Source organism: Strix aluco, chromosome 19, assembly GCF_031877795.1.
Source record: "Strix aluco isolate bStrAlu1 chromosome 19, bStrAlu1.hap1, whole genome shotgun sequence".
NCBI classification, from domain to species: domain Eukaryota; kingdom Metazoa; phylum Chordata; class Aves; order Strigiformes; family Strigidae; genus Strix; species Strix aluco.
In genome coordinates, this window is record NC_133949.1 from 9,229,861 (window position 1) to 9,254,713 (window position 24,853).

Consider the following 24,853-nt stretch of genomic DNA (forward strand, 5'->3'; position numbering starts at 1 on the left):
ACCTTGAGTAAGAATTTACCACTGGAGAATGTCTAGTGAGTAGGTACCACACCTCTGCTGAGCCAGGCCTTGGGCATGTCAAGGGGATGCACATACAAGAGCTGCCTGCGCCATCTCCTCGAGGGACCAGGAAAAGCCTGGACCGCCTGGAGACCGATTGCTGCCCCTTGCCTCCCACAAACCGCTCAGCAAATGTTTGCTCACTGCTTATACAGAGCGGCTTAACATCTCCAGCAGTGGATTTTCTCCTCATTTGCAATTATTATGCTGCCTAAGGAATTTGGCTGGAGTTTAGGTGAGGTGGCTGTATCTCAGCCAATTATTCAGCTCAGCACAGGAAGAGCGCTACACACTCCAAGTGATTTAATTTGCGGGAGAAGATCTGGCCCAGGGCTGCTCAATTAGCTTCTGAACAGCAGCAGCAGCAGCCTGTAACTCATTTACAGACCTTGTATTCAATGCCTGCTGGGCTGTTTGTGGCAAGATATTACCAGCAAACCCTTGTGATTTAGGGAGTGGAGAGAGTACTCTGACATCTGCATTTAAAGCCCCCAGATATATGTTTGTAAGTGTCTATGAAACCGGGGGAGGAATACAACAGGGGCCGCATCCAACACAGGCGTACAAGGCATAGACATCATGTTGTGCCTTTACCCAAGCCACGTGCAGGCACAGTGAAAGGCTTTTGACTTTCTTGCCCAAATGCAACATAAGCTGCAATTGAGCCACTTACTGCAAATCGCAGACCCGACAAGTCAGCATCAGCCTCCTGCAGCCAGTCGTAGAAGTCTTGGGCGTTGTCTGTGGGATCACCTTCACCGTAAGTGGCCATGCAGAACACAGCCAAGGACTTGTCAATCTCCGAGAGGCGACTCAGGTCCGACTACAACCAAAGGAAAGAATAAACCCTCAAGGATCCCACAACATGGTTATTGGGCAAGTCTATTCCCACAATATGGAATACCTCTGGTGTGCAGAGCAGCACCACATAATGTCAAACAGCTGATTACAAAAGGGATTGGGAAAGGCCAAACCCTCTCAAAATGGCAGGGGAAATAAAGGTAACCACCCTCACTGGACTGCAAGTCAATTCTTCTACCCCACCAGAAAAACAATGGGATTTTCCATACAAGGCTTTAAGGGACCAGGATTGTTGTTCACTCTGGAGAACACCACAATGTCAATGCCTCTGTCCAAGCCTGCAGCAGTATAGGCCCAATGCTAACTACAGAAGGAATATAGAGCAAGTTTCATGCTGCCAGTGGATGATTCGCAATTCCCAAACACTCCAGACCACTTTCCTTTTTCAGTCATGTTGCAGTGTTCACTCCACATCTGTAGAATGGCAAGGACCAAGCTCATCTCTCCAGCTGATCTTTTCTCCCCTAAACGACATGACTAAAAGGGCACCTGTCCCTTGGCCAGGCTTCTTCTGTTTATTTTCAGGGGACACTAAAAGGATGTTACCTATCCTGAGGCTGTTCATGGCTAAATTACCAAGTCATACTCCTCTGGATCTGCTGCCATGCCCCGGAGGCCATAGCGATGAGCATCTTTGGAAAGACGATTGGCAAACTCCTCTGCTGTACCCGTCTGGGAACCGTAGAAAACCACTATGTTTCGCCCCTGAAGAGAAAAATAAATCCCTGTTAAATAGTGATTACTCATTTGGCAAATGCAAGGATGAAGCACATCTTGTCAGAGGCAAAGGAAACGCCTGGGATCAGGAGCCCTGGACTGCAACCTAAAGGCAACTAGGAGTCTGCACTCGTACGGGACTCCAGGCTGGGTTTGCAGCAGAAAACTCAAGGCTAAGCTGTTAATAAGAACATGACTCTTGTCAATCTCAGAGGGATGACTCAGGTCAGACTAAAACCCAAAGCAAAGAATAAACCCTCAAGATTTATTCCCAGCCTCAAGGCTGCAGTGCGACTCCTGGAAACAGGGAACTCCCTGGATGAGAAAGCAGATTTGCCTAAGCTTTGGGAAAGCGCCTAAGCATCAGAGCTCCTGCTCTGCCACAAGCCACCTACTCTGAAGTAAAACGGAAAATATATCCGGCCCTTGCTTCTTCCTCTGCTTCCTCTCGTGTCCAGTCCAGCAGAGTAAAGAGCTGCCAGTTCTGCATACAACAGTTCCCATTCCAGACTGAGCCAGTTTGGGAACCAACCATGCAGATAAACAACTGCCAGCCAATGACTTTAAAGTCTCTGCCATTTCCCCTTCTGACTTTGATCTCGTATTATGCTTTTTTTGCACCAAATTTTCACTTTAATTTTTTCTTCTAAGAATAACTCTCAGGCATAGACTGAAAGAGCTATTCCTGCCCACACAGCCTTCCTCTGGATGCTCTTTGCAGCAGACATGTCTCTGTACCCAAACCAGTCCCCCTGCTGACAACTAGACAGTCTCCAGAGGAAACTGAGAAGGACATGAGCTCCCCCACCTTCCTTCCCAGTGCCCTACATAGCCAGAGCGAGAAGCTTACCGTCTTCTTCATCTTCTCAATGAAGCTGCTGTCTCTCACCGGAGCTGCTCTGAAAGACAGGAGGAACCTCCTTTCAGATAAGCATGTTCGTTCTTTAAGGTCAGAAATAAGCAAGTGGGGAAAAAGTGGCTCCCAGATCGCAGGAAGGCTGCCCAAACGGGCGAGAGTCCCCACCAACCACTCTTATTTACCCTATGCCAGGGATGCCCATTGCTCAGCTCAGGGCTTCTCTGCACACAACCATGGAGCAGGGACTCTGAGAGCAGAGGGGAAAAGCTGACCCCCTGCCTTACCTCCATCAGGCAAAGCCCAGGCACTCAGCCCTGGGTGTCAGGAAGCCTTTACTCTATCAACTGCTCCAAGAGGCTTCACACCTGAGCAGGTCACAAGGATCTCGCAGAGCTACGATGCAAGAGTAGGTCTCCAGATAAATCCCAGGGGCCAAGCCATGGTGGGAGAGAAGGGAACGGAAAGCTCCCTGCTTCCCCCACTGCAGCAGACAGGCAGGGGATCAGTCCTCAGCCATACCCCCAGGGCAGATTCCCCAAGCCTGAAGTCAGATAGGGCTAAAAACCAGCTGTTCCGACCTCAAAACAGCATGCCAGACACGAGTCCCCGAGCTGGAGAGCCCTGCGGAGCAGACGGAGGCAGCTGATCAGACCCACGGAACCTCCAGCAAGGCGACCACTGCCTGCCGAGGTCCCGCAGGGCTCGTTCCCACACTGGCGTTTCCATCCCCAGCGCGGATCTCCAGCACGGAGAACGTTTGTGTTATTGCATAGAGGCAGCTTTCTCTAGCTCAGAAGCAGGACAAACCACAGTAGTGTCAGAAACGTCGAGGCAGAGATTCACACCGCTCTGGCTACCCTATTAGGCAGGGAGCCAGAAAAGCTTTGCTATCCTAAGCACACCCGTGGGGTTTTAGTGTCACAGGGTGAAAGCAACCCAGCCCCAGGGATCCTGGGAGCCTCACAAGCAGAGGTGGCTCTAACTACAGTCAGATTAGGTGCTGGGGTCTTTCAAGGCAGGAGGACAAGTGCCAGGAGCTCACTTGCTGTCTTCCCCATTGGAGCTTCGGTAACGGGGAGGTGGAACGTGGGAGCCGTTCCCGTTTCTCTTTCACAATGGAAGAATGCAAGGCTGGGTCTCCTGTGGGAAGAGAGAAGCCTCCAGGCAAAAAACAAATGGCTTTGGCTCAGGCCCATGTGAGAATGTGCAGAGCTCGCTAACAGTTTCCTAAACTCTTCAGTCCAGAGGGAGGGATCTCTGCGGATGTGCCGAGGCATTTGCAGAGCGCACACACAGACACCGAGCAGCAGGGTGGGGGATGTTCAGTAACACATGCCTTCAAGCACCCCTTTCTACCCAAAGGTATCAGGGAGCTCCGTAACCAGGACTGACAGCTCCCAGCACCAACAGTCTCATCCAGCGCACACGGAAGATGAGCAAACCCTACCCAAAAAAAGCTATCCAAGGCAGCTGTGCTCCAAGGAGAGAGCTGCTTTGCACCCCCCACTTTGCTCTCTCAGCAGTTAAAAGTCTCCTTGTGTTGTCATTTGTCCCCTGATGGGAACAGGGATATCACAAAGCATCTTCAGAGAGCAGCCCCAACCCTGCCCACGCTACTGTCAGGACGGGGGCTCAGGCAAGCTGCCCCCCAGCCGGCTCGCAAGACTCAGCTCGCACTTAGCTTTTGGCTCCCTGGTGAACCTCTTTGGTTTACTGCCCTCTGCAAATGAGATCCAATTAAAATAGCTGTTGGGTCAACCGCTAAACAAAACGCTTTTAAAGGAGGAAAAAAAAAAGTTTTAGATCCTTTCAGCAAGCTCCCTCTGGAAGAGAAAAGGGTGCAGCACATGGAGCTTGTCCATTTTCAAAGGAGGCAACCCTGCACTGAAGTGTTGTTGTGGAGAACAGGCTGTGGCTCAGACACAGAAGAAATAATGAGTCTGGCTTTTGAAAAAAGGCTACACAACTCCCTGAAATTGCTTCATCAGGGTGGCTTGAAAATCTGAGCTGCAAAAATGCACAGACACCGAAGACAGAAATGACACTCATTTTCACTGCTCAGCCAGGAAAACTTTGAAGAGAAAGTGTGTTTTCAGCAACAACTGCTCTTACAGCTTAGATAGCTCAGGGTAGCAACTAGGAGTGTTAGAAGAAGCAATGGGTGGAGGAAAGGGGATTAACTCCACTGTTGGAGAGTCTTTAGCTTGTACAGATTGCCCACCCTTGGTGGGAGCCCTCAGCACAAGCGACGCCCAGGGCTCTATGACACTTTGATTGCAGGAGAAAGAAAGGAGAGGGGAGGAAGTTCCTAACAGCTCAGCAACAATACCAAAGTCTCTGTCTCAGATGAACATCTCTCCTTCAGAAAGCTCCCATGCCCATCACTTTCCTCCTGAAAGCACACGTACAGCCAGAAGAGAGAACACAGCCTAGCCGTTGCAGAGAAACCCAAGTGCTGACAGCAGGGTCTCCTCTGGGGCAGCCTGCCTCTGAGCAGAGCCTCTCCCCTTCCTTCTCCTCCTGCCCCAGAAGGGAGAAGCACCCCACTCCACCCAGCTTTGGAGCAGCAGGAGCGACTCTCCGAGTCAGAGCGATCCCACCTGCCCATGGGGCAGATTAACTCACCTCGCCAGGGCCGCCTCTTCTCGCGGGGCCGAGTACACGCAGCCCATGGTCGGGGCAGGCAAGAGGCAGACAAAGAGTCGCAGGGCAGCCGTGTCTGTCTGCAAGGGGAGGTGTAGGGGGACGGATCTAACTTAGCTCTGGAGCAACACGCACACAGGCCTTTCCATTCTGCTCCTCCTGGGCATTAAAGCCAAGCGTCAGCCTTTTGTTAAGGAGAAGAGAGCCGGCACAAAAGGTCCCGGCACAGGTCATAGCAGGAATGGTCCTGCCTGCTCAGATCCTCAGATCCTCGTGGTGGAGCTTTGGAAGTTACAGAGTGGATCCGCACAGTCCTGAGAAACTGCAACATCTGGCAGCAGTGGCAGAAAGGAATTAGGAGTGGAGAATGAAACCTCCCAGGATCCTCCGCAGCACACAGCCCTCTCCCATCCGCGTGGAGCAGGGGGACGGGACACAAAACCCTCCCCCAGCCTTGTTACCTTGGAAACTGTTTATATCACAGCTGCTTTTATATATATTCTTTTAAAAAAAAAAGTCGACGCTGTAGCTGAATGAAACGATTCCAGACACTGCGTGAGCAACGCTATGGGTAACTATGGCAGTGCCATTACGGAGGCAGCTCAAAGGAGTTTGTTCTCTTCAGGATCCTATTAAATTAAATTAGAAATGGTCGGTCTCTCTCTAACACACACGCAGGCAGCAAAGAGAGCTAATCAGGCTAAGGAGTTGGAGCAATTCCTGCCACAGGAAGCCCTACAAGCACCAGGGAATGGATTTCTCTAGAGCTGCAGAATAGAGATAAGCCAATTTATGCCCCAAACAATGTTAAAGAGAGGGGGAGAAGGGAGGGGGTGACACCCAGCATACCAATCGCTGACTCGCCTACGTCTCCCCAGGGCGACAGTCTGCACGACTCTGGAGCGGGCACATGAGAAATCTGTGATTGGGAAACACGCAGAGGAGGCGCAGCCGAAGAATAAAAATAAATTAGTGCATTCCCCAGCGAGGAAGCGCGGTGGCCATGGCTGCGTGGCGATCGAGAGCCGTTCTCCTTAATGACATCTGCAGAGCAGGCTGTGGGAAAGGCTGCTCCAGTGGTTTCAATTAAGTCTGAAAACGGTCAAAACGCAAGCAATCCTCAGACGGCGGTATCCCAGCCTGCCCCACGCACACGTGTATTACACAACACAGGTACAAGACGTCTCGTACGTGGGAAACCTCTGCACACGCTGGACTCTGACCCTTCTCTGTGGACTTCAGGCAGGAAAACAGCTCCTCTTGGCTGCAAGGGTGAGGGATCAGCAAGCGCCTGAGCTGTGGCTGAACCCAGAGATGCATTGTCAGGGGAAGATCATGACTGATCCCAGGTCACGCAGGCTGGTGGAGCCATGCAGAGCAAACCCAGCTCAGGTGCCATCCAGAACAGGGTATTTTGACCATGCATCTATTCTTCCACAATCAAGGGCAGTTGCAGCAGTGGCATTTCTTTTGCAGACCCTGCTGAGCTGATGTGGCTCGATGAAGGTGTGCTGCTCAGCGGGGCTCCCCAAAACCCCAGGAGGGCACCAAGGTGCTGGACGCTGCGTTCAGGTCGGAGACTCTGCTTGCGCTCTCCCACGCTGCAAGCAAACCCGTTAAAGCAGTGGCCATCATGACACATCTGAACTGCTGTTCAGCACTTCCATCCTCCAGTCTTCTGAGGCCGAAGCTGAAGTTGGGGCCAAAGTGACACAACAGAAACCATCACCCGATACCATCAGATAAAGTAGTTCAGGACAGTTTGGCCAGTCAAGGCAGAGCTGCAGAGAACGTACTGAAGAAAACAACACCTCTTAAGGTCAAGGCTCTCCACTTCAGCTGGAGACAGCCCCACCGAGGGCTCTCTGCCTTCATGGGTCTGGGACAGCTTCCCTGCCTGCAGAGGGGCCTGCCCCTGCCTGCCCATGGACCAGCTTGCTGTGTCCAGCCTGCCACAGGCAGTGGCTGGCAGAGCGCTCCTGTATCTTGCTGATTTGCTTGTTTGTCAGAAAGGAAACTCCACCCCAGACTCAAGGAAGACAGGAGGGAAGGAAACCCAGGGCTAAACAAGCTTGTTTTCCCCACTCATTTCCCTCCCGGTTCCAAGTGTCCTATAAAATAAGACTGCAAAAGCTGCAGGAAGTCGCTGCCTCTGTCGTGGAGGATGGATGTGCCACCAGCCACAGCCTTGACTTACAGATCCATGCTGCCCTCAGACCAGCTTGGTACAATGACCGCAGCAGGGCTGCAGCAGGCAGTGGCAGGGTCAGGCTTAATGTACAGGGAAAAACTATTTCAAAGCCTCCTCTCAATCTTCACCTGCCTGGCTGCCACTTTTCCAAAATGTAATTGTGTCAGACAAGGTCCTGAACAATCCTGCCTCTCCCCTGTGGTTACTGGGGACGGGAGGTGCTGCTCTTCCACGGCTCCTGCAAGCAGTTGCGCAGTGCTCCCTGCCAGCGTCTCCCATGCAGACCGAGAAGGCAGCACAGACCCCACAGAGGAAACTTAGGCAAAATGCCCTTGAGTCAGCTCAAAGCCAAAACCTCCAGCCACTCTCAGATGGAAGCCCACATGCTGAGGTCCTGCAGCAGGACAAGGTGGCAACACACACCCAGGGGAGGAAGAAAGCTTCTTTGCAGTATGACTTTTCTGCCAGGTCACGACAGCCTCTGGAAGAGCCGCACATGATGGATGGAAACAGTCACAAGGACAGTGAGCACAGGAGCTCTCCGAGTCAATCTGTGTCATGTCAGGATCTAATTTCAGATTGACAGTGCCATTTCTCCAGCCAGCTTAGCTCTCATCGCAGCGTGGCTGTTCTCGTTACAATCTCCAGAGGCAGCCGCACGCACTGATACACACAGCCTTCTCCTGCAGGCACGAGAGGGAAAGCATCCGACTGATCCAACAAAACAAATTCCCAAAGTAGGGCCAAGCAGGCACAGACAGCTGGGCTGCTACCAGCCTCGTGTGCACATGCCTGCACACGGTACTGCAACCAGGGACATTTCTTCCTTTTAAAGTCCTCCCAGCCAGAAAACATACTTTCCATCCTCCTGTGACACCGGTGTGTGCAGTCTGCCTGAGAGTTTGCTGTAAGCTACTCCTCCCATTACCCAGAGACTTCACAACAGCCCTGGCATCCCAGGCTTGCCTTCAAGCAGAGGGCTCTGCCACCAGAGGAGAGAGTCATGATCTGACCAAAGCAGGAACGATGAGACCAAACCTGCTTCTTTTCAATTATGATCTGAATTACAACACAAACACTGGACAACGAACCCTGAAAACTGAGGGCAGCGTAACCCACTAAGGTAGACATGAAAGTCTGAGGTAACAGATGCACAGCCACTTGCTGTGTTTGATTCAGCTTTTACACGCAGGGTAACAAGAGCATCAATCCCCGGCTGAAATGCCCTGGCTTATCACCAAACATCCTCATCTGAGCAGCCTATGGTCAGGTCCTGCCATAGCTTCTTTCCACTTCAGGCTGTAACACTTCAAAATGAAGGACTGAGAAGTATTTCTTGCCACAGCAGAATCCACTAAGTGCCACGGGGAGAAATCCACTTCATGCAGGATACTTTGCTGGTGCAACTCTATGTGTTAAATCTTGAAGCTACTGCAAGCATCCAGACATCACTTTTCCCCTCCTCATGGCACGGCCTCACAACCAGCCACTCAGGACCGGGGGGCCTACAGTGAATTTGCAGCCAGCATTATAGACCCAGAGGATCAACCTTTGTTGTGTGGTTACCTTCTGCAAAGCACAGAGCTGGGCTAAGGCTGAGGCCAGCTTTCTATCTGGGGCAAACCGCACCCACAGAGGGAAGCGATCCCAGGAGACTGAAGGGAAAGATACTGCACGATGACAGCTCCTACGATCTCTGCTGCAGTGAGTTTCAAACCTCTATTTAGTGCTCTTACCAATGCTCCAGAAGGAAACAGAAAGAATGAGCTAAAGACTCCAGCAGAAAATTGATATTAAGTTTGGTATGTGACTGAGACAAGCAATTAAATGCACCCAGATCTCCATCAACATGGCTTGTTCCTGGCCCTAAGCCCTTTGGAGAAGACTGGGTGGAACAAGGACCTCTCCCTCTCCACAACCAGTCTCCTGCTGCTGTGATAACGTGGCATCAAAGCCAAGCAAGTTTCACAAGAGCTGCCAAGTAGCTCATGCCCAGAAATTATCTTCCAGCTTCCCAAGACTATTTCTTCTCTTCGTAGCTAAGGGTAGAGAAGATTTTTGATAGGAAACCTACTTAAGAGCAAGTCCACCTTTCTCCAGATTTATCTAAATACGACTTTTATCAGAAAAAACAGAGACTAGTCAAAGCAATCCTTAAGAGTTTTGAAGTACAGCCAGAAGCTTTTCTGCCTTGCCTTTTCTTGCCTTGCTTGGGAAAGGTAAATTACTGATTTGGGCCACACAGTGGGGTAAGGCAGAACTGCAGCCTGGCTCTTCCACGGGGATTTCTGCATCCCGAGGTGAACATGCAGCTCAGAAGAAACGTGAGGGGAGAGAAACGCACTTTGGGACCAAGTCCCCTCACCTGGGGACCTCCTATAATCCAGCCGAGACTCCTGCACAGCCTCCAATGACCCATCATAAGCAAGGCAGTAAACTACCTTCACCCCTCTGCCTGAGAGTTGTTACTTACACTGATTGCATTTTGGGGAGATCTGGGACTTCCTCCTTTTTCTTGCGGAAGAACCACCAGTAAGTAAAAAGTCCGACGATGAGCGAGACGAGAAACAGGTCCGTCATGCTGAAGGGAGAGTCCTGCTGTGCAGTGCTGTCAGGAGGGGAGATGTTCGGTTCCGTGCCAGCACCCTCCATGATGGTCACTGTAAGCAAGGATAAACAAATGAACACCAGCAGTCACACACTGCCATGGAAGATCAGAAGAGCATTAAGGGCCGTTCAAAGTATGCTTTTTCACTGTACATTTAGTCCTAGGAGCACAAGGCAGCCCAACAACTCTTTGGAGAAAGGCTTTGCATCAACATACTGCAAGATTCTTTTTTGTCCCAAGGTATCTCGCTGTCCCACCAAGCTTTTCCCCTCCTGCTGATCCATCAGAAGTGATTTCTGCTCTCCCTCTGCCAGCACCATTGGAGCAGCCCCACATTCCAGCCAGGGAGCCCAACCCGGCTCCTATTAGTGCTCCAGCAAAACTCAAAAGGGACTCAGGGCCAGCCCTTACTCACCACGGAGCCCACGGGGTGTTAACAGGGGAAGACCCCCCATTCCAGCCATGCCACAGATCTGGGGCTTCCTCCCTCCTTTCCACAGGTGATATGATGCCCCAGACCTACTGCTGTGCTTATAAACTGCAGAGCAGGACTGTGGCGTGGTACTTCTGCGAGCATCCCCACATTAGGTCGTTACAACAGAAATGATAAATACTCCTGATTTACTATCCACCTCCACATGCAAATTGGATTTACTATCCACTTCTTTTGGGCCGATGGCTTCCCAGTCCCCTCCACTATCTTCCCCACTTTAACTTCCATCTCCTTGAATTACTCCTTTCCACTTGCTCAGGCAGAGTTTAAGTGACTTGTGACTTGCCCATGGCCATACCCAGAGTCTGTGGTAGTGCAAGGATGAGCGCCCAGCCCTCAAGTCCCCAGCCAGCCCTACGGCCCCTGTCCTTCCCCTGGGGAGCCACCCATCACTCCCTCCCTCTCGCTGTGCTGCCAAAGCTCTGAACTCCTCTGACCCTAGTCCAGATCACAAGATTATCTTCCCAATACGCAAGGACGCACTCTGTCCAAGCAAACAGATAATTAACTCAAAACTTGATTTGTAAGGGCAAAGTGACTCTCCTCTTGTACTTGGGCATCCTGCCAACCCAGGAGACCATGGACATTTGAACTTGCATGCAGAAGAGTGACTCAGAGCCACAGGGGTGCCATTGGAGAGAAAGTACATGTGCCATGGCTGAGCCGTGAGGGGAGAGTTAACCTGTTCAGCAAACCTGTGCCTGCCAGAGGAAAGCTCCTAGACAGCTTTCCTGGGAGGATGAAAGAGAAGCAGCAAACTCCAAGCTGTGCCTGGGCTGAGAAATAAAACTGACTGAAGTTTAAGTTTAATGCACCCAGGAGCTGGGCAGATAAGGGAAGATGATGCTTAGGGAGCACTAATGAGGGAGACCAGGTAAGGTCTTCAGCAAAGAACCACCCCTTGTTGTTACCCCTACAAAGAAAAAGTCCAGCTCCAGAAAACACAAAGCACTCTGCCACAGGCCACCAGCTATGAACGGCAGCCCTGCAGAGCGCTGAGAGAAGTCCACAGCCAGCTGGCAGAGATCATGGGTGAGCTTCTGGGTGCTTTTACAGCCACCTAGTTCGCAATCCCACAAGAAGTTTAATTTGGTGGAGAACTTGGCAAGTGACTGTACTACAAAGGGTACTAAAACACCACTGCAAAGCTTCCCATTAGGTTCCCAGAGACGACACTGAGCAGGGGGTTGGAAAAAGAATGTGAGTGATGTAACTGCAGACGAGCAAATTGCTCATTCCTCTCCATCAGGCAGGTCACCCTGTCCTCCCTCCTTGCAGACAGGCCTTCCATCGCCGGATCTCAGAGCCAAGCAAGAGCTGGGTGTTATTTCTGTACAACTGTAGACTAAACTGTCAGTTAAAGCCTCCATAACTAGACCTTAGTTGCCAACAAGGCACAGCTCCCATCAGGGTCCCTCTCCTCCTCCTTATTCAGTTCCAGTAAATCACTGACGAGCTGGTCTGGCAACTGACACCAAGGGAATGCACCGGTTGGGGGAAAAACATTGCTGGTTTATTGCCTTTACTCCTGATGAAACCCCAGAATTTTTAATTGCAAGCTCTTCTCCTCCTCCCCCTCATTGCCACCCCACCTCATCTGTAGGAAGATGTCAGCCAAAAACTGGCAGGCAACCCATCCTCTCACACACAGTTTTGGTTCTTGCCCTCTTGCTCATCACTTGAATTGCTCGTTTTGTCTCAGGGCAAAAATCCCCAGAGGGCTGTTGGTCAATGCTTCCCCAGGGACCCTCAGCTGCTGCTTGTGCACAGTGCAGCCCCAACTCTTCTGTGAAGAGATGGAGGAAGCAGTGCCCAAACACAGGCAGTAGGCTGCCTGGATAAACATCTTCAGTGCTGCAAAGTGCATTTTTTTCAGTGCCACCTTCCATTGCCCAAATTACACAAGGGTGGCCAGTTCCACTCACACAGGGCAGCAATGGCCACGTCTTTCACCCACTTTTCTTGACAAGCTCTTTCCCATGGCACATAAGGCAACGATAAACCTTTGCTCAGAGGAAGCCGTGAAAAAAGCCAAGGCTGATGGAGACTACACTAAGCTGGTTTTGGGCAGGAGCTGCACCCCTTCCCTTCTGAGCACCAAATCCAGCACTCGCAGCAGCCAAGCCCCAGGAAAGCCTCCTTGCACAGCAGCACCCCTCTTAAGAAATTGCACATGGAGGAGAGTTTCAAGCTAGATACATCTTTGGTGAGCAGCAACCAGCCCGGGGTGGAACGCATAGTCTGCATACGCCCAGCCCCACAGCAATTCCCCTCCCAGCTCCAGATAGCTCAGACGTGGATATTCACCACCTTACACAGGGTGAGAGAATGAGTTTGTGGGCTCACCAGCAAGGCAACAGCTAAGTCTCCCACAGCAATTCATTGCTATGCCCAAGGCAGCAGAGCTTCTGACCTCCCAGAGCAGAACAGGCAAGCAGCAGCCACAAGGGGTTTTGCTTTTTCAAGCCTCTGGAGGTGGTCTGCTCTCCCAGGCATCCTCGGGGAGGAAGCTCCCAGGAATGCAGCTCAGACAGACACGGGGGAGGAGGACGTACTATCTCCTGACCTTCATCATGCCACAGCTCTCCAGCGCTTCAAAGGGGAACCCTACAGCTGCAGCTGGACCACCCGCTCACCCCCCACACCCACAGCCAGAGGGAAGAGCTTTCAATTGTGGAGGCTTACAGGTCTGGTGCATGGACCAGACTCTTGGTCTGGTCTCCTCTCCTCATCCACACATATACACACATTCCTCATCCTCTCCATAGCATAAAGGTTATATGCTGACCTCTAACCCTGGAAGGAAACACAGTCATTCTCTAGTGATGGACCCGAAGACACAACAACTGCTTTCATTCTGATGATGGGCTCCATCTGGTCCTGGACATTAGCTATTCGAGTCTTATATCTTACCTACAGATTTTTCTTTTTGCTCCCCACCCTTAGGAAAAGGTTTGCTCAGAGGTATCAAGAGAAAGGCAAAGGATGTGGAATTACAGCTCACACTTCTTTTATTAAAGGGTTGTCATAACTCAGGAACTATTTAACTCATTTCACCTAGCACAGGAAGTTTATTCCTCGATTTATCTCAGTCTTACCTAGTTGGCTGTAACAATTATTTTCCAGAAGTTCACAGCAATTCATTTTCAAATACATGTCCTTTTCTAACTTCCAGTGACAAAAAAACCCCAGACTCTTACTTGGAATTTAGCTATCCTGGGAACTCTGCAGTCTCTGGAAGGACCCTGATAGAATTAGATCAGGTTTTTAAATGGGAAAATAAATTTATAATGCAGAAGTGAAAGCTCCCCTGACACCAGTTTCAAATGCAGTTATTTTATCCCCAGTGTTTATTATATCTTCAATCAAGATAAGACAGACTTCCATTTCCCCTTTTTCCATTTCTTTTTAATCATGGCTGCAGTTCCTGGATCCTTGTTTATGCACACAGTATCTGGTGTAAAGCAATCAGTCTCAGCAGAGATGTGAGGCATCTACATCACACAGGGAAGTCACAACATTTTGAAAGATTGCAATCAAGCAATGCTATATTTTAGCACAGCTTTTCAGCCTCTGAACGCAGCTTCTAAACCTGGGAATTTGCTTGATACACGGCAGCTTGCACTCACTCAAATCACCAGAGACCCTCTCCGCACATCTCCATGCTGCCAAACTGATGCACTTCGTTCTCATGTTAAAAACCACATTCCTATTTCTCACGCACATCTCAAGCAAAGGACTGGAAGCACTGTAAGTGCCAGGCATCCTCAAATTCTCCACAATTTCCATGTGGGCTAAATGTCGCAGTGTTAAAAATATTAAAATATAAATAGTATTACAACAAACAAGACGGAATGGGGACTGCCCTAAAAAACAAGTGGTCAGCAACAAAAAAAGATTGATTCTTCCCTCTCTCTTGCACACAGCCGATGCCTGGAGCCCTCAACCCCAACTGGCAGGCACAGCATCATGGTGATGAAAGGAGGCTGGGAGGACTCCCTTTCTGTGAGTCACACTGTAGTATCTTCTAGTGACCAAAAAGCCTTGTCTCTGAAGCTACAGTGGCAATTTGGGCAGGAAGCTGGGTCTTGGAGTTGAAGTAGCCTTTTGTTTATATAATGCTTGTGATGAGTTTCAAGTATCTCAGGACAATTTGGCTTCCCAGACCCAGATCAGGACTGCAGCCTGCGACTCTTGCTCCAAAAACGAGTGACCAAGCCCTGTGTCATCATAAGCATGCTGCGACCCACAGCATGAGCCCTGCTCACATGAGAGGGAAAAGGAGAAGGAAGACTGCTGACCAGGCACAGCCCCAGGCTGCTCACTGCTCCCACCTCTGATAACCCGACCCCCAGGCTCCAGCTGATCACAGCCTGTAGCCCCAAGAAGCCCCCAAGTTCAGCTCAACACAGCAGAGAAGGCTCCCCACAACCCCAGCACACCCATGTGGCCACAGGCACGAGTCCTGCTGCACCCTATGGACTCTGCCTGCCCTGGCACGGGGCAGCACAGAGGCTGCACCTCCATCTCCTGTGCCCCTGAGCTTATTGAGTTTTCCTAACAGGAACCAAGCAGCAGCAGCAGCGCCCTTTGGACACCTGCAGATAAACACAGGAGCTGCAGGCAGAAGCTTTATTTTGCAATACGTGCACACAAAAATCTGTGAAGACCAAGTCAAACGAAGCCATTAGTCACTGTCTGCCTGACCCTTGCACTGGGGCCAGGCACTATTCAAAGGGCAGGCAGCAGGCAGCTGAGCCTTCCCCAGCCCGCAGCAAGGTCCAGGCTGCCTCAGCTAAATGGTTGCAGAGACACCAGGTTTGAAGTCAAACCATGCCTGTGGGAACGAGCTCACCACACATCTCGCAGCAATACCATCACACCACCAACACAAGCCCTAGAGCACCCAGCTCCTCCACACTAGCCGCCCCGTTCACATCCAGCAAGGACACTTACCAAAGGACTGCTTTCTGGTTTCTTGTAAATGGGAATCCATGCAAGTCACCACCACATCTAACAGCAGCACACACTCAAAAAGCCACTGGTTCTTTCAGACTGGCTTTCTCCAGCTCAGGCTCCCAGCAGAAGCCCCGCACAGCTACGCCAGGGAAGGGGACAAAGGGGCACTGCTGGCAGAGCCAAGTGCTTTCTGCAGCCACATGATGATGACCCTCGTGTCACTGACTCAGCACATGCACTGCATTAGTGAACAAAGCGGAAGCACAGCTGTCACGATTTGTAGTGCTGGAAGCTCTGCGTGGCCAGGCATGTCAGCATTACCATGAGATCTGCCACTGATCTATCTTCTGATCAAGACGGACCAACCCAAATTCCCTGGGTGCCCATGACCAGACCTCCCCACCACGTGCACGGCCTGCCCCAGGGATGACCCTTTCTCTCGTGCTGAACATCCTTGCACAGGACCATGGCACAACACAGATCAGGCACACGATTAGCCTCAAAAAGCAGCCTTAAAAAAACCCCACAGTTTTAAACCAGAGATCAGGTATTTCCACTGGCATTGTGGCACAGCCCCAAAAGACAGCTTTGGGACAGAGGGGACACACAGTGTGGAAATGAGCAGCCAAAGCAAACGGACACTCTTTGTACAGCACTGACCTGCAGCCTGAGCTTTAGAAACAACAGCCAAATAAATAGAAACTAACTTAAAAACCAACTAAAACACCTGGGAGGAAAAAAAAGGAAACCACTTGGCAGCCCTCTCACAGGTTCCTATTCCCACAGCATCTGCAAAGCTTGTCGAGAGCTCACACAGACAGCAGCACCAAAAGGAAGCTGCAGCAAGCTCCTGTCACTCTGCATAGAGGTGGCAGTGGAAAAGGAAGAGACTTGCTTACAAACAGGAATGCAGCCTCGTGACTGGCAAAGGGTTTTCTTTCACCCACTAAAGATACAATACAGGCAGGTTACTAACGTATGTCAGGAAGAGGAGCCCCACAAACACAAGCCCACGAGGAAGGAGGAGGGTCAGCAGCAGCAGGATGAGAGCACGGCTGCAGTGGAGATGGTATTTCTGCCCAGACACCTGTGCCCACTCTCTTCTGAATCCCACTGCAGTGAAGACTTTCTTGCGTGCTAGAGTATTAGGCCAGGAGACCCTTGGGGCAAAACCAGATCTTCTCTCATTCCTCTTCGGGTATGAATGCAACTGATTAGAATAAGAAATTCTGTTTACATCTGCCTGTGCCAGTTACTGGCCTCAGCAAGACTCAAATTAGCTCTTTTTCCTTTCCATTTTAGTAAAAGGAGACCTGGCAAGAAAAGTGGTCCTTTCCAAAACAAAAGCAGACCATTAAGTTGGCACGTAGATCCAGGTTATTTAACATTGCCTTCAACAGCCCTTGGATTAGCCTTTTCTCTGTAGCTCTGCCACGGAGAGATCACATTTCCCCTCAGTAAGAGGCCTTTGGTCTGGGCAGATGAGTGGCCATGCCTGGTCTGGTCTGTGCAGGCTCCCTGCTTTGGGTGGGCTCATCCCACGGGTGAGTTCCAGGGGTCCCAGGGGCTGCGCTGGGGAAGGCAGGTATGGTGGGACACCTCACAGCTTCCTTGCCCCAGCAGCCCCCAGCTCGAGCACCTGTGTTGGTGCTTGCTATGAAACAGAGCGGCCACTGCACGCAGCCAGCCAAAGGTGTGCTTTTCCCTGGAGCAGTAATCCAGGGCTGGCTTTCACCACTGCCTGCAACAACAAAGTTTGGCTTTTACTACATGTGAAGGCTCACTATGCCTAACACTTCCATATCACTTTCGTCCCACGTATTTAAAAAAAACCCCAGCACATCCCACAACTTCCCATTAACCATCACCAGTTCAGTGAAGAAGGGTGCAAAGAAGGCAGAGTCTCTTTTTCACACACTAGTGGGAAAGTGACTCTCCACGGGCCTCTCAGCACTTCCAGCAACTCAGAAACCCCACTCTAAACAGAGGACTTGGCTGCAGCAGCACCTTGAACAGGGGTAAGAAACACACACCCAGCTCAAAGCTGCTTTTTTGGTACAACAGAACAAATTACTCTCATTGTGCAAGGTCTCTTCTAGCCAGACCTTGACACGGGCTCAGACGTCAGCAGAACTTCTATTTTAGGCATGAAGCAGACGCAGAGCGTGCATCAGTCAATCTGGAGCTTGAAAGACTGCATATTTGAACTTTCACTGTCATGCTTGGATTTTTTCTGGCCAATAGGTCTTATTCAAGGACAGCAACTCAGCTGTAAAAGCAGGAAGAGAACAACAAGAGGAATGGTTTTACTGAGGCAGAAAGCAACTCTACCCTACAGGTATGCCAAGGCAGGGCTATGCAGTGAGTCCAGTACACTAGACCAAAGGACTTGAGGCATTATTCAACACAAGAATCAATTAAAACTTGCCAAGCTGCCTTAAAAGAAAGCAACCCAGAGTTAGGGAATTTGCACACTTCTTTTCACCAGATAAAAGCCCATTTCTCAATCTTTAAACAAGGATGTGGGGCATCTCATTGGCTTAGGCACCTGAACACCTTCCTTCACGCAGATTAACGTGAGCCAGCACAGAAAAACCAAGTGTTCAGGATTACAGGATAAACAAAACCTGAGAATGGCAGGTAAACTGAACCCCCTGCTAACTAATCCCGTTCCCCAGCCTCCCCTAACAAGGAGGGAAAAACTCAGAGCACCATGCTTCAGGCATCGTTTGAAGAGGAACAGGCTCTCAAGACCACCAGTATTCAGGAGCTGGGATAAGGCTGCAGGAGTTTTAGATCATCCTGTTGCCAACTACCGTGGGCACTACTCAGTCAAACCAACTGCTCAGAGGGCTGCGCTGCAAAACCTCAGGAGCAACCCATTCAGACATGTATTTTGCATGGTTCAGGTCCTGCTGAAGATGGTTTTTTTTAAGCTCAAGAGGGGAATATGGCATTTTTTCAGCAGCCTCTTCTGCAACTGTTGTACCCAATGCTGCCACAGCCTCAGCTGGAAGTTCCGTTCCTCCAAACAGGCTGTTTGCTTTCCCCCTGCCTGCATTTGTTGAGGGCTCATGGGACAAGCTGTGGTTTTGCCTGCAGCCACTACAGGGAGGGGAGTGCTACAGACCAGCTTGGTAACCACAGACTTTGACCTCTTCCACCAGGAAGAGTTTGGACAGCAAAACCTTCCAAAGTTGTTCTCATTTCAGAGGTTTCCTTTGAAACTAACGGCTGGAAGAGCATCAGAGGGACATGGTTAAATAGATCTTGCAAAGGTTTAAGAACTGTAAAGACCTGATTGGAACAGTAGGTTTTGGGTATTTATTTATCTAAAGAAAACCAAGCACTATTTGTATGGAACCAGGACTTTTTGTATTTATAAGGTAGCTTTCCTCTGAGGATGTGAAAGCTTTTCAGACATTACATACCTGTCTCCTGCGTTGCTGTACGGGAAGGAGGTGTTACTGCACGACCCTTACATTACATGGTAACTCAGCAAGAGAGCTGTCCTCCTGATCCCAGACCCAGGCTTCACATCTGGCTGCCTCATTAAAAGTGTGTGCAACTCCCCTGTGAACCTCCCTGCCTGCTATGGGTAAGGCAATCTGAACTGTATTTTACTTTTTTAAACATTTGTGAAATATAGACAACTCCCCAGCCCAGCCTGCTGCAATCACATGCAACTGCATGCACCAGCAGACCCCAGAACATCAATCCAGTACCCAAAGCAGATGTCCCCATGCCAAAAAGGGACATGAGGCTACAGGACAACAGACAAGCTGGGCAGGGAATAAGTGGGGTCAAAGGCTAAAGGCTGATCCTGAGTTGCAAAAACTGCAGCTCTCCAACTCCACACTCCCACCCCAATATGGTCAACATAAACAGAAGATACTTGACACAGGATTTTTCTTTCCCTTTGTAACACGAGCTGCCCCTCTTACCTCCAGTGGTTATGCATACAGCCCTGTTACACAACCAGGGCTTGCACAATCCTTGCAGGCATTTTATCAGCTTGCTCCTCCAAAGCTTGGAGTTAGCTAGAATGGAGAGATGCTAACAATGGCCCGTGAAAGCAAGTAAATAGACGCATTTCATAGGTAACCAAGCAGCAAGATCCAGCATACTTGCTAATGCCTCAAAGACAGACCTACCAGCTCCCTAAACTGGTTACTGAACCTTACTGGCAGACTTGCACATGCACTGTCAGAGCCAGATTTTCCAAGAAGAAAAATCCAACCCCATCTTTAACTCTGAACCTCCCCATCTCCTACTCCATACAGGAAGGACAGAAAGGAAAATTAATCATAACTCTACGTTATTCCTTGCAAAGGAAGAACTGGAGGCCCAGAAGTGGCTGATAACTAAGCAAGAATATTACAATAATCTGCCACTGTAACTCATACTCAGCCACAATTTGGACTTGTGGCCCTAGAGAAGCCTCTTCCCCTCCTTCCGGATTCTGTGAGCCATCAGTAACACACAATTGACTTGAATGTTTACTTGGGGAAAAGCAGCAAGAGATTATGAGCAGTCTGTAATTATTTGTTCTGATGTATGAAATTTCAAACTATGAAAAAAAACAATCTTGGCAGACATGCACCTGTCACTGCAGGGCTCGTGACTCACTCTCAACAATAGCACATATAAAGTAATCTCACCAGGTGGATCAAATGATCACATTGGGAAAGCAACTTATGCAAGTTCTACGAATTGTGTTTTTAGAGGTAGGAAAGCCCACGTCAGGAAACAGAACAAAGTTCAGTGTCAGCAGAGGAAACTGCCAGGTGGCTTTCTTTTATACCAGAGGAAAAGGGTGGGGAGGAGATGGTTGGAGTGCAGACCTGAGCAGGGAAGCCTTTCCCCTAGTCCTTCAGGAGTGAGCAAGCACATTTTATCTTGGCTGTGTCACAACAGCCAAAGGAGAGAGTAAAGATCAAATGGGATTTCAGTCCAGACACAGTTCCACGTACCACCTTAGCTGCGGGTGAACTGGGTAAAGACACCATCGCTCCCAGTCTGTCAGCTCTCGCTGCCAGTCACCCTCCCCAAACCCAGCTGCACCCACAGATGCTCCACAACCTGCAGCACTCAAAAGAAAGAGGTTACCTTGCACCTATGGTTCTGCAAGCAAGCGCTGATGGGGCCTGTGAGCTCCAGCACGAAGGGTGGTGAGCAGCAGAGAAAGCCTCCCTCAAGACAAGGCAAGGAGTTTTGGTCGTACGGCCCCGTCAAACTCCTCCAGCTGCTTTGGAAGAAACAAAATAAAAGTTGCAGAGGGAACTTCCTTGCTCAACCCTGGCTACCCAAAAAGCACCACCCCAGAGATTATTGACTGAACAGGAGGCAACTGCAAAGTGATGACAAAGCAAGAGGTTTTACTCTGTCACAATTAGAGCAGGACTAATTAACAGTTAAGCTAGCCGTGTGACACTACCTCCTCCCTCCTGCCCACTTTTCACCTTACTCTCCAAGGCTTTCACACTAGAATATTAAAATAAAGCGCTTGGTTGTGTCAGGGTTTTTTCTTCCTGTAGCTCCGGTATCCTCCCTGCTTTATGGGAAAGTGTTTTGCAAATACAGTTTCTCATGCACCATCACATCCACGTGCAACACAGAGGACTCTTCAAACCCACATGCTCTGTGATGTGCACACCCTGCTTCACTGCAATCAACCAGCAAAAGATGCATCTGAAGAAAAACCAAGAGCTGTACCGGGACAACGTCAGGTTCTCCAGGAGGGATCTGGCTCACCAGCCCTTCCCTGCTAAAACATTGATTTCCTCATCTGCAGCAGATTAATCAGCAAGTTTGCTTGGCATGTGAATAACACCTCATCAGGATTTCTCAGAGAACTACAGAAATAGTGGAAGAAAGTACATTCCCTTCTATCTAGCAAAAGGGATGTGTGTGTCAGTGTACCCCACTAAGCACAGCTCTGCTGGCGAACAAAAAAATATTGAACCACACTGTTCCTTCACTACAGTCCACACAAAGCATAAAGCACTATGGAAGAAGGAATGCCCCCACCAATGCTGACACTGTTTCACATTCAGAATTCAGAAACAGAGACCTGATCCTTCTCAACTGGATATATGTTTCTGCTTTTTAAAAAGAGCTGTAAAAGTACAAATCCACTTCAGTTTTCCAGACTCACTCATCAGGCAGAAAACCTCAGTGATCCCTCTTCTCTATGCACATTCCACTAAACACGACTATTTCTTTTCACGCTCTGAAAGCTAACCCAAGCTAACCCATGGTCTAACCACTGTCAGACCAAAGCACACCCCAAGCTGCACCAGCTGTGGTTAGCAAGTAAGACAGCTTCCTGAGAATTAATTCCACGCTGATGACTAACTCCCAACACTGTGATCCAGGTTTCTTCACCCCCTGCAGCTTTAATATTCCCAAACAGGGGGTTTTCCATTATTTCCTTTGACAAGCACATTCCCTAAGGGAGTAACTTCACCTCCAAAGCAATCCCATCAGGAAAAGGCACGAGTAAACAGCCTTCCAACACCCCAGAAGTTTATGAAGAGAAATAGGTGGAACAGCAGCAAACCAACCCAGCGTGCAGCAAAGGTGTCAGTTAGATGCTGGGAATAACATTCTGCAGAGAAGTGCCCAGAAAAGTCAGTTCACTGAAGGCTTTTAACCAGCAACAGCCTGGGATGGGGTAAGCATATGTAACCCTTTGGCATGGTGGAAGCAAGGCAGCGCCCTGGAGCACCCCTCTCCCAGGCTGCCCACCCTGCCTTGCACTCCCTCCTCAGCCCTGTGGGGGGGACCCTGCCACCTGGGGGCTGGGCAGCCCCCTGCCCCACAGCCCCCGGGGAGCCAAGCATGAGAGTGGAACCCCCCCACACCCCCCATGTGGCAGGGGGCCCGCTTACATCACACCCCCCATACTGGGGACTCCAGTCACACCACCCCTCCCAGTAACAGCGGGGCAGTCACACCCCCATAACAGGGCACTCTAGTCATCACAGTCCCCCCAAATAACAAGGGGTGCAGTCACATCAACCTCCCCCCAGATAACAGGGGGGCCACTCACGCCAGCCCCCCCCAGGGATCTCCAGTCATCCCAGACCTCCCAATAACAGCGGCCAGCCACACCAGTCGTCCCCCTCATATAACAGGAGATCCACTCACCCCGGCCCTCCCCTCTCCATCACAGAGGACCCAGGTGTCCGAGCGCGGCCCCCCTCAGCCACAGCGGGCCCCTGGGCCCGGCCTCCCCTCAGCCACAGAGGGCCCCAGCCCCCTCAGCCACAGGGGACCCCCGAGCCTGGCCTCCCCTCAGCCACAGAGGGCCCCAGCCCCCTCAGCCACAGGGGACCCCTGAGCCTGGCCTCCCCTCAGCCACAGAGGGCCCCAGCCCCCCTCAGCCACAGGGCCCCGGCTCCCCCGATCCCCGGCCCCACACGCCCCAGCACGGGGAAGCGGCAGCCCCGTCCCCCCCGCAGCACCCACCGCCCCGGCCCGGCCCGTCCGACGCTGGCGGCGGCGCTCCGCAGCCCCGGCGCGGCCGGCACGTAGGGCGGGTCGTACCACTCGGGAACAGGCGCGGGGGGGATTCACGCTCCGCCCCCGCCGCCTGCCAATGGGCTGCGAGCGAGCCGGTGGAGATCCCCCCCTCTGCGGCGGCGCGGTTGGTACGGCCCCAGTGCGCCCGGCGTAAGGGGCCCTTAAAGAGACAGGGAGCGCCGGGGGGGGTCGGGGTTAGAGGCAGGGCGGGGTGCTGGGGTCAAAGGGAGGGGCAGGGAGCGAGCTCCGGGAGCGGCCAGGGGTGCCAGGGTGCAGGGAAGGGTGGGAGTGCAGGGGAGGGGTTAGGATTAGGGTGCGGTGTGGGCAAGGGTGGGGGTCAGGGTGCAGAGGGCTGGGGGTCAGAGGTCACAGTGGGGTGTAAGCAGGGGGTCAGGGGCCAGAGTGGGGGTCAGGGTTGGGGGGGTCAGGGCTGGGGGCAACATTGTTGTTGGGGGACATGGGGATTGGGGCCAGCACTGGGGTCAAGTTGGGGTCAGGTTTGGGGTCATGGTGGGATCAGGGTGCGAAGCAGCTCTGGACACAGGCCCTGTCTGAGCCAGGACCCCCAGACCCAGGGCCCCCGGCCGTGGCTGTGCATGGTGCCTGGGTGCACATGGTGGGGGGACACCCCCCCCCAGCCCCCCTGAGGCTGCTGCCCGGAGCAAGGCCCACGGGGGGCCAGGGGACCCCAGGGGAGAGGCTGGCACCCAGTGGCAGGTCACCGTCACCCCTCCCTGAGAAACGAGGGGCTGCTGCACTGCCCAGCTTTCAGAGAGCAGGCGAACGCTCCTGATTTAACCACAAACCAGATGACTCGGATGTTTCCAGGAGGCCTTTCTCCTAACACTTGCGCTGCCGCCACCCGGGAGTTGCACAAACAGCTCCGGAAACATCCCCAGTGGTCCTGGCTGAAGAGGTTTCGCAACCTGGACTCCCAGACCCTGGCTCCTGCGGGCATGTAAGGACTGGTGCTCTCATCTCTCCTGTTTTTTGTGAACCTGGGTCACAACTCTGCCAAGCCCAGCCCGGCCAAAGCCAGGAACACAGCTTGCCTGACCCCCACCGAGCAGCCCCATGGCCAGGCCCCAGCCCCCAGCATCATGCGTGGGGTCACCGTGGGGCTGGTTCCCCTCCCTTGGCCAGCCAGGTGCTGGCACATCTGAGGCCATGGCCCTGCCGCTATCGCTGTGTTGACGCTCACTTCAGTCAATAAAACCCTCGGGGAAGGTGCAAAGTCTGCGCTGGCTGAGCCGGGGCCAGCAGGCACCCAAGGGGCAGGAGGGGTGCAAGGAGGGGACACTCACCTGGAAAGCACCAGCTCTGGGGCAGTGATGCCCGGGGCTGTGGGGACACCCCCTTTCATGACAGTATCCGAGCAGAGGGCTCAGGGGTGCAGGGCTGCCAAGGCACTGCTGCCACCCGCATCAGCTCTGGGATCAGCCCCACAGAAGTTCCCCAGAGTGACTCCGGTCCATGACCGTCCCCTGCGGGTTGAACGGCCGCGGGTTAAAGATCGAAGCAGCCAGGACATACCTGTACCAGCCCCGAGGGGACGGCAGGACAGGGCTGGTTCTTGGTTTGGGCTCCTCGTGCCCATCGGGTGCCCAGAGCAGGGAGAGGCATTACGGCACAGCCCGTCCTGTCCTGTTCTCCGAGGGAAGGGGCTCAGCTCTCATCACACCCAGCCAGAACCCCCTGGGTGCATGAGGAAGCCCAGCCTGGCCAGCCTGCAGGGAGCTGTTGGGTCCATGCTTTGCCTCCACACATATTTCTTCCACCCACCACAGGGCGTGTGCGAGCTCACACCTCTCCAGCTCTCCTCCATCCCCAGCACAGGCTGGAGCTGAACTTTTGGCCGTGGAGCCTCCACGGTGCCAGCAAATGAGTCAGGACCCAGTGGGAGAGCCGCATTGGTGGTGACCAGCAGCATCCTGG

General features: G+C 51.8%; 1 protein-coding gene across 7 annotated transcripts in view; it reads right to left on the minus strand.

Annotated features, from left to right (window-relative positions):
• POR (cytochrome p450 oxidoreductase) overlaps positions 1-22,936 on the minus strand; it is a 31,864-nt gene extending 8,928 nt beyond the window's left edge. The window contains exons 1-6 of one of the 7 annotated variants that reach the window (XM_074845768.1): positions 22,865-22,936; positions 20,501-20,636; positions 9,805-9,991; positions 2,489-2,537; positions 1,498-1,626; positions 734-883 (exon numbers count right to left, since the gene is read on the minus strand). In XM_074845768.1, the coding sequence (XP_074701869.1) occupies positions 734-883; positions 1,498-1,626; positions 2,489-2,537; positions 9,805-9,983 (507 nt within the window). In that variant the 5' untranslated portion in view covers positions 9,984-9,991; positions 20,501-20,636; positions 22,865-22,936. Of the gene's footprint in view, positions 1-733; positions 884-1,497; positions 1,627-2,488; positions 2,538-2,781; positions 3,003-9,804; positions 9,992-15,388; positions 15,539-20,500; positions 20,640-21,106; positions 22,110-22,864 lie in introns of those variants that run through there. The other 6 variants (XM_074845772.1, XM_074845769.1, XM_074845771.1 and 3 more) reach the window with 6 other exon arrangements.
• Between the last annotated feature and the right edge of the window lie 1,917 nt (positions 22,937-24,853).